The sequence below is a fragment of the Prionailurus bengalensis genome, chromosome C1, assembly GCF_016509475.1.
Source record: "Prionailurus bengalensis isolate Pbe53 chromosome C1, Fcat_Pben_1.1_paternal_pri, whole genome shotgun sequence".
Taxonomy (NCBI): domain Eukaryota; kingdom Metazoa; phylum Chordata; class Mammalia; order Carnivora; family Felidae; genus Prionailurus; species Prionailurus bengalensis.
The window spans coordinates 174,833,431-174,846,984 of record NC_057345.1 but is presented as its reverse complement, the minus strand read 5'-3'; the positions used below and the strand labels follow the sequence as shown (position 1 = coordinate 174,846,984).

General features: G+C 34.6%; 1 protein-coding gene across 1 annotated transcript in view; it reads right to left on the bottom strand.

Annotated features, from left to right (window-relative positions):
* The window catches only part of ITGAV (integrin subunit alpha V), a 92,526-nt gene that overhangs the window by 36,485 nt on the left and 42,487 nt on the right, over positions 1–13,554 (bottom strand). The window contains exons 5-11 of the mRNA XM_043577244.1: positions 11,384–11,445; positions 8,901–8,946; positions 5,799–5,924; positions 3,681–3,725; positions 2,850–2,893; positions 2,704–2,760; positions 224–276 (exon numbers count right to left, since the gene is read on the bottom strand). Coding sequence (XP_043433179.1) covers positions 224–276; positions 2,704–2,760; positions 2,850–2,893; positions 3,681–3,725; positions 5,799–5,924; positions 8,901–8,946; positions 11,384–11,445 — 433 coding nt within the window. The remainder of the gene's footprint in view (positions 1–223; positions 277–2,703; positions 2,761–2,849; positions 2,894–3,680; positions 3,726–5,798; positions 5,925–8,900; positions 8,947–11,383; positions 11,446–13,554) is intronic.

Below are 13,554 nucleotides of genomic sequence, written 5' to 3'. Positions count from 1 at the left end.
TCAACTCTTTTAAGAAACTATGAGTAATTCATAAAAATTACTTTATTCCTTCATATCATAAAAGCTACTGAAAGAAATTATGAACATCATAGAGGTTTTCTCATATTCACAAGAAACAGATTAGAAAGGGGACAGAGAAACAGAAGAAAAAATGTTTAATTTTGGCAAAGCATTCATAAACATGAGAGGAAAACTGTTTCTGGAAACATCTTTTTAAACTTACTCATCCCCATTAATGTCAGTGGCAGCGACAGAAAATCCAAAATATGCAGCCATCTGGATAACAAAAAGAAAATGAAATGTTTACATTTCATCCAACTAGCTTTGACAGTTAATATTTATTGTATATTTAATCAAACAGAAAAGGTTTTTATTTTTCTCTGCACATAGTTTCAATCTAAATTTCTTCTCTTTTGGGGGCACCTGGGTGGCTCAGTTGGTTAAGCGTCTGACTTTGGCTCAGGTCATGACCTCACAGTTTGTGAGTTTGAGCCCAGTGTCAGGCTCTGTGCTGACAGCTCAGAGCCTGGAGCCTGCCTCACATTCTGTGTCTCCCTCTCTCTGCCCTTCCTCTGCTCATGCATGCACATGCACGCACTCTCTCTCTCTCTCTCTCTCTCTCTCTCTCTCTCTCAGAAGTAAACATTAAAAAAAAATTAAAAAATAAATAAGTAAATAAATTTCTTCTCTTTTGTTTATTCTACCAACACAGTCAGGTAATGAGGCATTTTTATTTCCCTAGATTTATAGGCAAAACACATCCCGTGTACATCATTTCGGTGTCTTCAACACATACCGCTTAAGTCTAAGCATAACTAATGCTCCTTCCCAGGCCTAACCTATTATCACCCTTCTTCTCCTCTGCCCCAAAAATGTCATACATACACCATCAGAAAGATACATAGTCACAGACAGAAGTTTTAACTGAGCCCAAGAAGTTATCAGTGGGAGTCTATGCAGTAAAGATAATAGATAATAATTATTAATAGATCATAACTGGCTCTCCCTATGTGACCTCTGCTACTCTCAAGAAATTACTGTTTAGAAAGATATTGGAATGACTTTGTTCTTGTCTCACATCTCATCTGATTACTTGCCAATAGCTTTGCTTTTGAGTTATACACAGTACAACTAGTTTTGGGTTTATTACAGGATTATGTGAAGGGAGAAGGAATGTCTTTTCCTCCACTACAGAAGACTGCTAGACATCACAGACAGAGCAGACTGGCTGGAAATAAACCTGAAAAGAAAAGTTCTAAACACAGCCCAACATGCAAAGCAAAACTAGGAGAGATGACATTTTAAAGATGAACTAAGGTGAGGAATGAGTCAACAAACCACAGACAGGAAAGTTAGCAAAAGCTTCCAAATTTTGACTGGTGGAGATATCAGGAAGGAATGATATGGGAGATTCCTGCATCATCTATTTTGGGTTGACAGAGTATAAGTGAAGAAAATGAAAGGTGCAGTCTGTATCCAATTGCAAGACCAGAGCATGTGTAATAAAATGTATTGTATTTACAGTGCAATTTAAGAGAATACTATTTTGGGGTCTTAACCTTGCAAGGCGTTCGGCCTGAAAGTATAAAGAAAGGGCATTTACTTAGACAAGTTTTTTCCTGGGCACTAGGATTAAAATGTTTTCATTTGATTTGTTACTACAACCCCATAAGAAAGTTACCAGTACCCCTATTTTTACAAATGACCCACCAGATTTACAGTGGCATATACCTTGTCCAATGCAGTTAAGACTGAGAATGAAGAGCCCAGGTCTGTCCTAAAGCAAAGCCCATGTTCCTCCCGCCCCACAGCAATAAAGAAAGCATCATGGACTGCGTACGTGATCCAGAGACATACATGGGCATCTGACAGAAGGTGCTTGAGGTCAAGAAGTCAAAACCTCACAAAGGGATAACCACCCCCTGCCATGACTCTAACGGGCTGTCAACTGCGGGCCGTTTGTTCCGTGCTGTGAACCAACACTGACCGCTACACGTGGGATGAGGTTTCTGGGGGCTGAAAGTCTACTTCCTCATCCTATCAATCCTCTTGCAGAGCCCAAAAATCTCTACTGAATAAGAAGTGGGCTTGAATCCCAGATCTGCCACCTGGGATATAATTATTTTTTCTGTAGCTACTGATTTTTCCTTTGCCATTACTAACTGGGCATTTAATTCTCTGAGATACACGAAACAAAATGTTATAAAATGCCTGTACCTGCAGAGAATGTCTAGTGCCTAATAGTACTACTTTTTAATTGAAGAATGTTTTATTTCTTGAACTACAAATGAAGTTTACTGATGACATCTATAATATACACATCTGTGCCATGCTTCGTTTTGCATCGAAAAAAAAAAAAAATGAAAGGGCATAGATCATTCCTTAAAGGAGAATTTAATGTCATCAGTAAAGAAAAAAGGAAGTTTTTGTGGTTTTGTGTTTTTGACATGTATGTGTGCAGTTTGTGGATTTCCTTAAAAAACAAGCCATCATGTGCAATTACAAAAGGCTTTGTTTACACAAATTACTCTGGTTGAAACAAAGGTGAATTCTTTAAAGCCTATTTTACATTTACAACATTGAATATTAAACCAATATTCATTACATATTCAATGTAAACCATTATGATGCTTACAAGAAAAGTTTTAAGACATTGTTACAAAATGCTGATGTGGGGAAAACAAAAACATTTTAAAAGCATACCTGCTCACCAGTAAAATTGTGTAAGGAGGACATGTTTTTCCCATCATAAATATAAACCTGTGGAGGAAAAACAAAAGCATATGAAATATAGTAAAATATAAGATAACCTAGAGATTTTTTTTTTAGATTCCTTTTAATTTTCCTACCATTCCCAAAGTCCTTGCTGCTCTTGGAACGCCTGAAACAAAGTCTGAAACAAAACAAAACAAAATAAAACATAATAACTCATATTCAAGACCAATACTGAAAACTGTAGGAGGAAATGGATATCTCAGAAAGCTTTAAGTTCTGTTTTGTTATTTCAGTAGAAAACAACAACAACAAAAATTCTTTAATGGTACTCCATAATAAATGACCATAGTATTTTTTAACAAGATCAAATCCTTACAAAATACAGAAAGATTCTTAAGAACTCTCAAAGAAATGCATGTGTGCCCTCAGGAATTTGTAATCTTATTAAAAAGAGAACAGCTAAGATCAAGTGACCTAAGAACAAGGGAAAGGCAGTGACACCGAAATGTGGTCAAAATCAGGTGAAGTCTGTGATTCATAAATTGAGCTCTGAAGGGAGATGGATGGACAGACAGAGGATGAGGTAACAATCTTACATACAGAGCCCAGAAAGTTACAAGTTCTGTCTACAGGAAGAAGGAACTAAGACCCTCCAAGAGGACCAAATCTGCTGAAAAGCAAGAAGGAAGGAGCTGAAGAAAAACTGAAACGCCAAGGGCGGGAAAGGAGTGGATGGGGGAAAACACAGGCACTCAGCAACTGGCTGGTTCAACTTTCAGCAGCTGCAGAGAAAGTTTAATGTAGACCAACCTTACATCAATGTACTAACATCTCCCCATTTCTGTTACATTCTATAACAATGGTTTCAAAACCCTTTAACTGCTGAGGTTTTTCAATGTCACCTGTTTTGAATGTTTAGTCTATATTTTTTAAGAAGGGGTAAATATAATTCAAGTGCATCATACCATCGATGCCATCACCATTGAAATCTCCGACAGCCACGGAATAACCTGAATAGGAAGAACAAAATGTGAAACTCCATCAAGGCACAGTCACCTACGGCATACTTGCTGAGTAGGCTTCCCTTGAAAATATTTTCAAGAAGGATTGACCCTTGAACAATGGGTTTGAGCTACACAGGTACACTAATACACAGGGTTTTTTTTCAATAAATATAGTGCAGTACTGTAAATGTATATTCTCTTCCTTATGGTTTTCTTAACATTTTCTTTTCTCTAGCTTACTTTGTTGTAAGAATACAGTATATAATACACATGACATACAAAATATGTCTTAATTCACTATGCCATTACTAAGGCTTCCAGTCAACAGTAGGCTATTAGATTTTGGGGGAGTCAAAAGTTATATGTGGGGGGGCGCCTGGGTGGCTCAGTCGGTTAAGCGTCCGACTTCGGCTCAGGTCATAATCTCGCAGTTCGTGAGTTCAAGCCCCGCGTCGGGCTCTGTGCTGGTGGCTCAGAGCCTGGAGCCTGTTTCAGATTCTGTGTCTCCCTCTCTCTCTGACCCTCTCCCGTTCATGCTCTGTCTCTCTCTGTCTCAAAAATAAATAAAGGTTAAAAAAAAAATTAAAAAAAAAAAAAAGTTATATGTGGGGCTCCTGAATGGCTCAGTTGGTTAAACGTCTGACTCTTGGTTTTGGCTCAGGTCATGATCTCATGATTTGTGAGATCAAGATCCACATCAAGCTCTGTGCTGACAACACGGAGCCTGCTTGGGATTCTCTCCTCCCCCGCCCCACGCTCCTCCCTTGCTCGATCTCACTCTCAAAATAAATAAATACATAAACATTTTTTTAAAAGTTACACGCAGATTTTCGACTGTGCAAGGGATTGGTGCACCTAAGTCATACACTGTTCAAGGGTCAACACAATTCCTTTAGTTATGCAGTATTTTGTTCTCTAGAGGTAACAGATGCATATGTACATGCTAAATGAATCTAAAGGAAATAGTTAAACCCTCAAATAGTATTTTTCTATTAGAAAAATAAGACGTTAATCAACTTTACAAAGGAGTCAGTTAAAAATGGTAAATTTCTCTTCGGCCCCGGGTTTCGGCACCAAAAAAAAAAAAAAAAAAAAAAAGGTAAATTTCTCATAGATACAGAGTAAAGATTGGAGGTTAGCAGAGGCAGGGGATAAAAGGTGGGCAAAATGCATGAAGGTGGTCAAAAGGTACAAACGTGCACTTATAAATAAGTCACGTGATATAACCTAGAGGATGGTGACTATAACTAATACAACTATGTTGTATATTGAAAGTGTAGAATTTAAACGTTCCCATTACAAGAAAAACATCTGTAGCTGTGTGTGATAATGAATATTAACTACACTTATTGTGACCATCACTTCACAGTATATAAAAATATCAAATCATTATGTTGTATACCTAAAAGTAATATAATATTACAAGTCAACTGTATCTCAATTTTAGAAAAACAGGGTAAATCTGTAATTTATCTTAAAGGAGCAAAAAATAACATATTTTTTTCAATCAGCAAAGTACTACTGCTGTCCTAAGTCCTTGGTTTAAAGAATAAGAGAAAACTAAAGGGAGAAAACAAAACTTAATAAACTTTAAAGACCAAAGTTTAACACAGTGAATAACACAGAGAATAGAAGCTTAGGAGTCAGACTGCCTGGGTTTGAATATTAGAACAGCAAGTTACTAAGTGAGTGACTTCAGGCAAGTTATTTTGCCTTTTTGTGCCTGAATTTCTTTACCTACAAAATAGGGATAATAGCAGTACACTGTCATAGACCTGTTGTAAGGATTAAATAAATTAATACAGATAAAGCACACTTAGAACAATGCCTAGAATACATAAGCATACTTTAAAAGTTATCTATTACTATTAACTGTTGTATAAATAATCACTCCTAAATTTCAACTACTGAAATATAATATAACCTAAGTATTCATTAACAATTTGAAGTTATGTTCCTGTTCCTTATATTTAAAAAAAATTCAACATAAAAGATTGTCCTGCTTAAAGCAGCATATGCAAATACAGGGCAAATACAGTGCAACTCCATATAATGAATCCGTATTTTGGTTTTACTTACCCAAGTAACTGTCATCAAAAATAGCTTGAGCAGTCCGAGTTGCCAACTGGTTATTATACTGGATGCTGTAAACTTTGGGGTCATATTTAGATACAATTTCTGCCACTTGATCCGAAATGAGCTGACCTGAAAAATATATAATAACTTTCTAATGGGAATTTATGATGCAGATGATGGATGGCACCAGCACAAGAGTAAATAGCATTCAAGGGGTGCCCAGCTGGCTCAGTCGGTGGAGCATGTGACCCTTGGTCTCAGCATCGTGAGTTTGAGCCCGGTGTAGAGATTACTTAAAAATAAATATAAAATCTTTAAAAAGAGATTGGTATTTCTAATTATTAGCTTTAAATAACTCTCCATAATGCTCAATCTGAAAGTTGATGTTCTGTTCAAGCTAGTTCTTAAAATTAGTCACTGCTAGGAGTGCCTGGGTGGCTCAGTGGGTTAAGCATCCAACTTCAGTTCAGGTCATAATCTCAAGGTCTGAGAGTTCAAGCTCAGCGTCAGGTTCTATGCTGACAGCTCAGAACTCAGAGCCTACTTCAGATTCTGTCTCCCTCTCTCTGCCCCTCCCCCACTCACCCTCTGTCTCTCTCTCAAAAATAAATAATTTAAAAAAATTTTAAAAAAAGAGTTTGAAAATCTACTTAAATAATTACCTTTACTGTTATAAGAAGAATGAATCAATTGTTTTTTTCCACAAATTATTTGGATACCTTTATGAAGAGGCCTGAATGGGCGAGTTCACTTTTCTTCACAACCTTAAGGTAGCCAAGAAATCTAAAGCACTACACAAAAATCAGATTGTTTCCGACCCCAAGAAAAGTTGGCTGACTTATCAAAATGCCATCTCCATACATGAAGAACATAATCTCCTCATTTCTGCTGTTTCAGAAAAAAACCTCATAGCCAATATTTATCAGTCTGTTCCAATCTGTCCAGTCACAAAGGTTTAGTTTAAAGGTAGGAACACTTTCTGTTTGGGTCAATAATTTATCCTCTGTGCCTAAACAGACCTAACACATAGCAGGAATTCAACAAATATTTCTTGAATCAAAGAACACAGGAAAATTCTATCATCTCTTTTGAGTAAAACATTACAATTTTCTCTATTCGTATAGAGATAATTCTGAGATCTGTGGAAAAATTCATTCTGACATACCTATTAATTCAGGGTAAAACTCGATGATTTTAATCTCATTAGAACAAAATATTCACTGCCCAGCTACTGAGTCTTTCAGTTACATTTCCTAGACCATTTACTAATAAAACTCAAATCAACATGGTATTGATTGTATCTGTCCTAATTTTTAAATAGGAATGAATACAGATACTGTATAGTACTCAAGGTATTAAAAAAAAACTCATCATTTAAACATGTTCACAGCTGTGTCTCTTAAAAAGGCAGAGATAACTATCAGTCCTGACTGAGAATTACAAGGTCAGTCTTTGGTTCCCAGGCATCCCAGCAGACACTTCCCTCCACCGAATTACATAACTAGCAATGGAGAAGAAAAATAATTCCATGTTTTTTCTCTTACTAGAAAGTATTAATCTCATATACGATTAGAATTATTTTTGTGTTCATTTTAAACCTCTAAAACTCAATTAGAATCTTCCTAAATCATTTCATTTTTCAATAAATGTATATAGTTCACAGGAATCCAAATTCTTTCATTTAGTGTGTCTCACATGCTGATCCATCTTTCCTCGATTTTTCTCTTTTCTTCATTCCCTCCTTTGTCATCCCTTTCAACTTTTCGTTTATTCCTATTTCTCATTCCTTCTTATTGTCTTTCTATCCTATTTCCCCTTCAGTAAATCTCTTTCTTGAATTTCCCTTTCTGTGAAACAAAAGCAAGTGTGGGTTTTCCTATGGAAAAGCAAGTAAGGAAAGCACAGTGTAGAATACAGAAGTAAAATTCAGAATTAGAAAGTAACTTGAACATCCATGCAGTCACAGGTTTTTCCAGTTCTTCCAAATACTGACAATGCTTAAATGTCAGAATGCCAAGAAACAAAAGTTCTGACTCTGTGAATAGCATTTATTAGCAGAAAACAAACGTGAATAAATTAAATATATAATTGTGTGTATATAATCATAAATGAAACATAAAACAAGTAAGCAAATTTAGGTACCTGCTTTCAAACTTTCAGCAAATAATGATGTTATGCATTTGTTCAAATAGGAATTTTATTGGGCCTCCCAGAATGACTGAAGAATGCAGTGTTTTATCTTTATTTTGATACCAGTTTAATTATATTCTTTTGAAACTTCCTAAGACCCACTATTTTAAAATAAGCTCCCCAAAACGAAGAAGTCATTCATGATGTCAATGGTTAATGAGAAAATAACCATTTAAATATTCTAATGAACAAATTGAAACTACTTAAAAACCATGAGCTTTCAGAATACCACAATTTGCCTGAATAGATCCGTTCCACACACTTCCTAATGTTTCCACTATAGACTCTGGAGTACAGAGACAAGAAAGCATGTATCACAAACAATAAAAATAAATTGCTTTAAATTACTTTGTAGATTTACTTTATAATTTACTTTAAAAATATTGTTTACTTTCTACTAAAAATATATATATGTTATGTATTATAATATGCCACAAATTTTCTATATATTATATTATATATAGGATGTTACAGTGCTTTTTTAAAAAAAAATACTGTGAAACAGATAGCAATTACACATTTAAATTGTATTTCTCAATTTCTTTCTTTAAAATAATTCAAAAAATCGTGTAGGCACATGGTAAGCCAAGCAAGCATTAAACACAATCATTACTGAGTAATTTAAAAAATATTATCCTAAGGGTGCTTGGGTGGCTCAGTCGACTAAGCATATGACTCTTCACTACTGATTTCTGCTCAGGTCATGATCTCATGGTTAGTGAGATCGAGTCCCATGTAGGGCTCTGCACTGACCATATGGAGCCTGCTTGGGATGTTCTCTCTCCTCTCTCTCTGCCCCTCTCCCTACTCATGCTCGCTCCCTCTCTCTCTCTCTCTCTCTCTCTCTCTCTCTCTCTCTCTCTTCCTCTCTCTCTCAAAATAAATAAATAACTTTAAAAAAATATATCAACCTACCTTGCCAATAAAAGCTACCAGGACCACCAAGAAGTACTCTGTCAGCCTAGATTAAATCAAACAACAAAAAAATACATATTTAAAAATAGGTAGATTCAAAAACTGAAAGCAATGTAATACCCACAAAAGCCATATACATATATATATTTAATACACATAAAACCTATATAAACATAAAACAAAATCACAAATCTCAAACTCTCCTAACTCATTTTCAGTAAATTTTCATTGTACTTTTCTAAAATACAATAAAAATGTTTTAAAAGTTATGACTATTAATATATGAAAATATACAAATATATACACACATTGATTCTATAGATCTGGCTGGTTTGCAACTTGTTAGCAAGTACTACTATAAAATATTTTTGAGTTATAGTAGAACAAAAAGTCATTAATTTTGTATATTACATTTGTGACTATATACACAAATTTTCTTTCTAGTAATCATTAAAATTTTTTTGGCTAGAGATGCCTCGGGAAGCTCAGTCAAGTATGTGACGCTTGGTTTTGGCTCAGGTCATGATCCCAGGGTTGTGGGATCGAACACCATGTTGGGCTCTGTGCTGGGCATGGAGCCTGCTTGGGATTCTCAATCTCTCTCTCTCTCTCTCTCTCTCTCTCTCTCTCTCTCTCTCTCTTCCTCTGCCCTCCCCTGCTCATAAACTCTCTCTCTCTAAAATAAAATTAAAAAAAATTTTTTTTTAATGCTTTGAGAGCACCTGAGTGGCTCAGTCAGTTAGGCATCTGACTCTTGATTTCGGCTCAGGTCATGATCTCACAGTTCATGAGTTCGAGCCTTGCATCCAGCTCCGTGCTGACAGTGTGGACCCTGCTTGGGATTCTCTCTCTCTCATTCTCCCTCTGCCCCTTCTCCACTTGTGCTCTTTCTCTCAAAATAAATAAACTTAAAAAAAAAGAAAAATAAATAAAAGAAAAAATTTTTTAATTCTTTGGCTAATGAAAAATTCTTTTTAGTGTCTTGCAGATCTAAACAGGAATGAAGTTAGAGGGTAAATTTTTCAGGGTATATAATATATACAATTTACATTTGACTAGCATTTCTTGTATCTGTAACCAACTATAAGTATCTAATTCAAGATAACTGTATTTAGTGTTTGAGCATAATGTTTTGGACATTTCTTCCCCCCTGGAGACAAAAAACGTAATTCTTCCCCTCCAAACATACATATAGCCCTTTCAAGCTTTCAACAGACAATTTCCTGTCCTGGTTATGTAAAAGGTACTTCGAAGTTGTCTGCTGTAAAATGACACCTTTTTCCCAGAAATGAGTTAAAGAAAGTAAATAACTAATTTAGTAGTGAATGGTTGCTATATGAGAATATTTCTGGGGTTATAGTTACATAGGCATAGGTACAGAAAACATAGGGACTTTTTAAAATATAACACCTCTTTGAAAATATATCATGGAAGTTTAACCTAATTATTATTAATATATTTTACCTCTCTTTGTTTTGCTTCCTCAAATTTTGAATTATGAGTAATTATGAGTAAATTTTGAATTATGAGTTTCAAATTGAATGACTTAAATCAATTATGTAATAAGGAAAGTTAACTATAATTATAGTCCCAGTCTAGAAAAAAAATTTTTTAAATAAAGATAAAATATAAATTAAAAAAAACAAGAAAATGCTTTATTAATTTTCTGAATTACATGATTGTAGTTTATATCATTTTAGTAAATTTATGGCATTTGTTGCTCACACTTTCTAAGAAAGCCATATTAAGCTTTCTAAGGAAGCTCTACTTTTAATTAATATATTTGAGGTTTCTATCTCAAATAGAGAAATTAATATTCTCAATTTGATAGTCAATATTTTCACATATCTCACCAAAAAAATCCCCACATACACAAAAGAAAATGACATAAGGAAAAGTATTTAAGAAAAATTTCCTTTGAAAACATAAACTGAATTGTTATTTCAGGAAAACAGATAAAAACTGTCAACTCTGGAGAGCATGCTCGCTTAGTTAAAAATACAGAGTCACGCATCTGAGACGTTTCACAATAATTAAGCTGCTTCAGCTTTACTTGGTGCCTGTAGGCACATAATAGATGGCAAGCATGCATGTTTCTGAGCTTTTATGTAACTAAACTCTAATTCTGTAATCAAGCTCCCAGTGACAGCTTTTGTGAATTTCAATCAAAAAGACAAAACTTTAGTACTATATAAATTTATCTAATTAGAAATTTTAATATAAAGTCATAATAGTTATCTGTCATCTACTGAGATCTTTTAGTGTCCCCCACTCTCATTTTGATGTCTATTTCAAATAGGCAACGTCCACTAGGGAGAGAATATGGGCAAAGAATATCAAAATGCATGGGACATTTTTATTAGGTGTTTTCATAGAACAGGTAATAATTATAAAGAAGCTGAAGTATTGAGCAAGTAATTTTTAACAATGGTTTAGATAATGAGGTAGATCTGAATCTCATTCAGTCTTAAATGAGAACTTACTTTGGTAAAATCAATGCTGAATCCTCCTTGACAAAATCCCTGTCCATCAGCATCAATATTTTCTAAAATAAAAAGATTGGAAATATACACAAACCCAAAAACAAACAAATGACATAAAACAAAACATGAGAAAAATCTGTATCACTGTAATCATAAGATAATGTATTGTTGAACTGGGAGTGTTCATTCAATGTGGCATTTAATGAGTTTTTATCACACTCTAAAAAAGTTACTATGCATTTTTACCAGCACCATTCTCTCAGATAATGGCAATAGAGAGAGATCAATGTATCCGGAATGGTCACCAGGAAATAGAAACATCACCTAAGATGGTAGATTTCAAACTTATTTTTAACCATAACCCACAGCAAGACTATATTTTATTACACAGTCCATATAACCCAACATGTATGTTATTGTATGTGTGTATAACAGATACATGAATAAGACAAAATTTCACAAAACTATCACTATTACCATGGACAATATATTCTGATACTTTCTATTTTATTTCACTCCTTTTAAAAAAGAATTACTGGTTATGCTCCACTATTCTGATTTCATGAAACAAAGATGAGTTGTGATCTACAAGTAAAATTCCAGTTTGAATTTGAAATTCCAGTTAGCACTCTACAAATTTCTTATGAATACCAGTAAAGAGATACATACACTCCTAATACGTACTGACTACACACACATTTTACAGCCAACAACAACAACAACAACAACAACAACAACAAATCTATTAAAAACGTACTTCAGGATTTTGGGAGAGGGCCAGACCCTAACTTAATATTCAGCAAAGAGCAAAATACAAAACTATCTTCACAACATATTTAGAACTGCAGTCTAATGGAAGTGAACATCTTTAAACACGACACTGACTATTTTCCAAATGATAACAGACTCAACGGTTTGACTCTTTTGTAGTTGCCCTTTATTTTGTAGTTCTCACAAGGGGACAATTTCTGGACAAGTAGCCAGTTCATTTAGATTAACCCTAATCATGAGTAAAACTGGACCTAGAACACAGGTAAGGATGAATCTGAAGGCTCTCCCTTGTTTTATTTCGAGGATAACAAGGAACAATAAAAATACTACTCTTTAGTTATCATTTCCTATAGAGAATTACAATATGTAAGTAATTATGCTTTCGTATTACTAAACTTGCCACCCAAACACAGGAACCAAAAATATCTATTTTCAGTATAACTGAAAGGACAATTTCCAAATATTCCCATCAAAATTTTTGAACCCATTTTAAAACGTGGGAACTGCCCCAAGATTACACACTTAATAACTAAATTTAGAAGTTGTTTTATTAAAGGCCTCAAGAGTGTAATGCTGCCCCAATGTGAATTTTTTTTAACAGGAGGGAATGGGAGAATGTGGGGCTGGGGTTTCCAGTGTCTAGTGAATCATACTGAGGAAGTCTGCTCCGACCTCAAGTTGGCTCTTTATTTCCTTTCTTCAAGTTGTATTCAGGGAACTATTTCAGGCTATTTTTAGAGACATCCCTTTTTGATTATCATACTGTACAGTTATCTCCTTTATTTGGTTTCTCAGAACATCCCATCAAGAAAACATGACTGTCCTTTAAAATTTTATTAACAGGTACATATTAAACTGAATGTTTATGACAATGTGAAGAATTTTATGTTAACTACAACTATTTCCATGAAGGCTTTTGTTTTTATTTCTACAGATGAATAATATTTCTCCCATTCATCAAGCCTGACAGCATTATAAATAATATTACTGATTATGATAGTAAGAGCAGTTAATGTTCACAAAGCCCCTTCTGTGAGCCAGGTACTGTATGAAAGCATTTTCCAAGGTATGATCGTTTAAATCTTACAGCAATCCTATGAGAGATACTAGTATTATTCACAATTTACAGATAAGGAAACTAAGCCTTACAGAAACTTAAGTAACTTGACCACAGTCAACCAGCTAGTAAATAAGAAAGCAAGGATCGGAGCCCAGGTGTGTCCACACCACTAAACTGCACTATCTCAAATCAGCAATGTGCTTGTAATTTCCTGAGTTAACAATCAAGGGGAAAGAAAAGCCGGCTCATTATCATTACTGAGAAAAATCTATGTACAAATGTCATCAGAAAGCGGAAGGAACAAAGGACTCAGTCTGATCACGGAATTAAGAGCATGTAA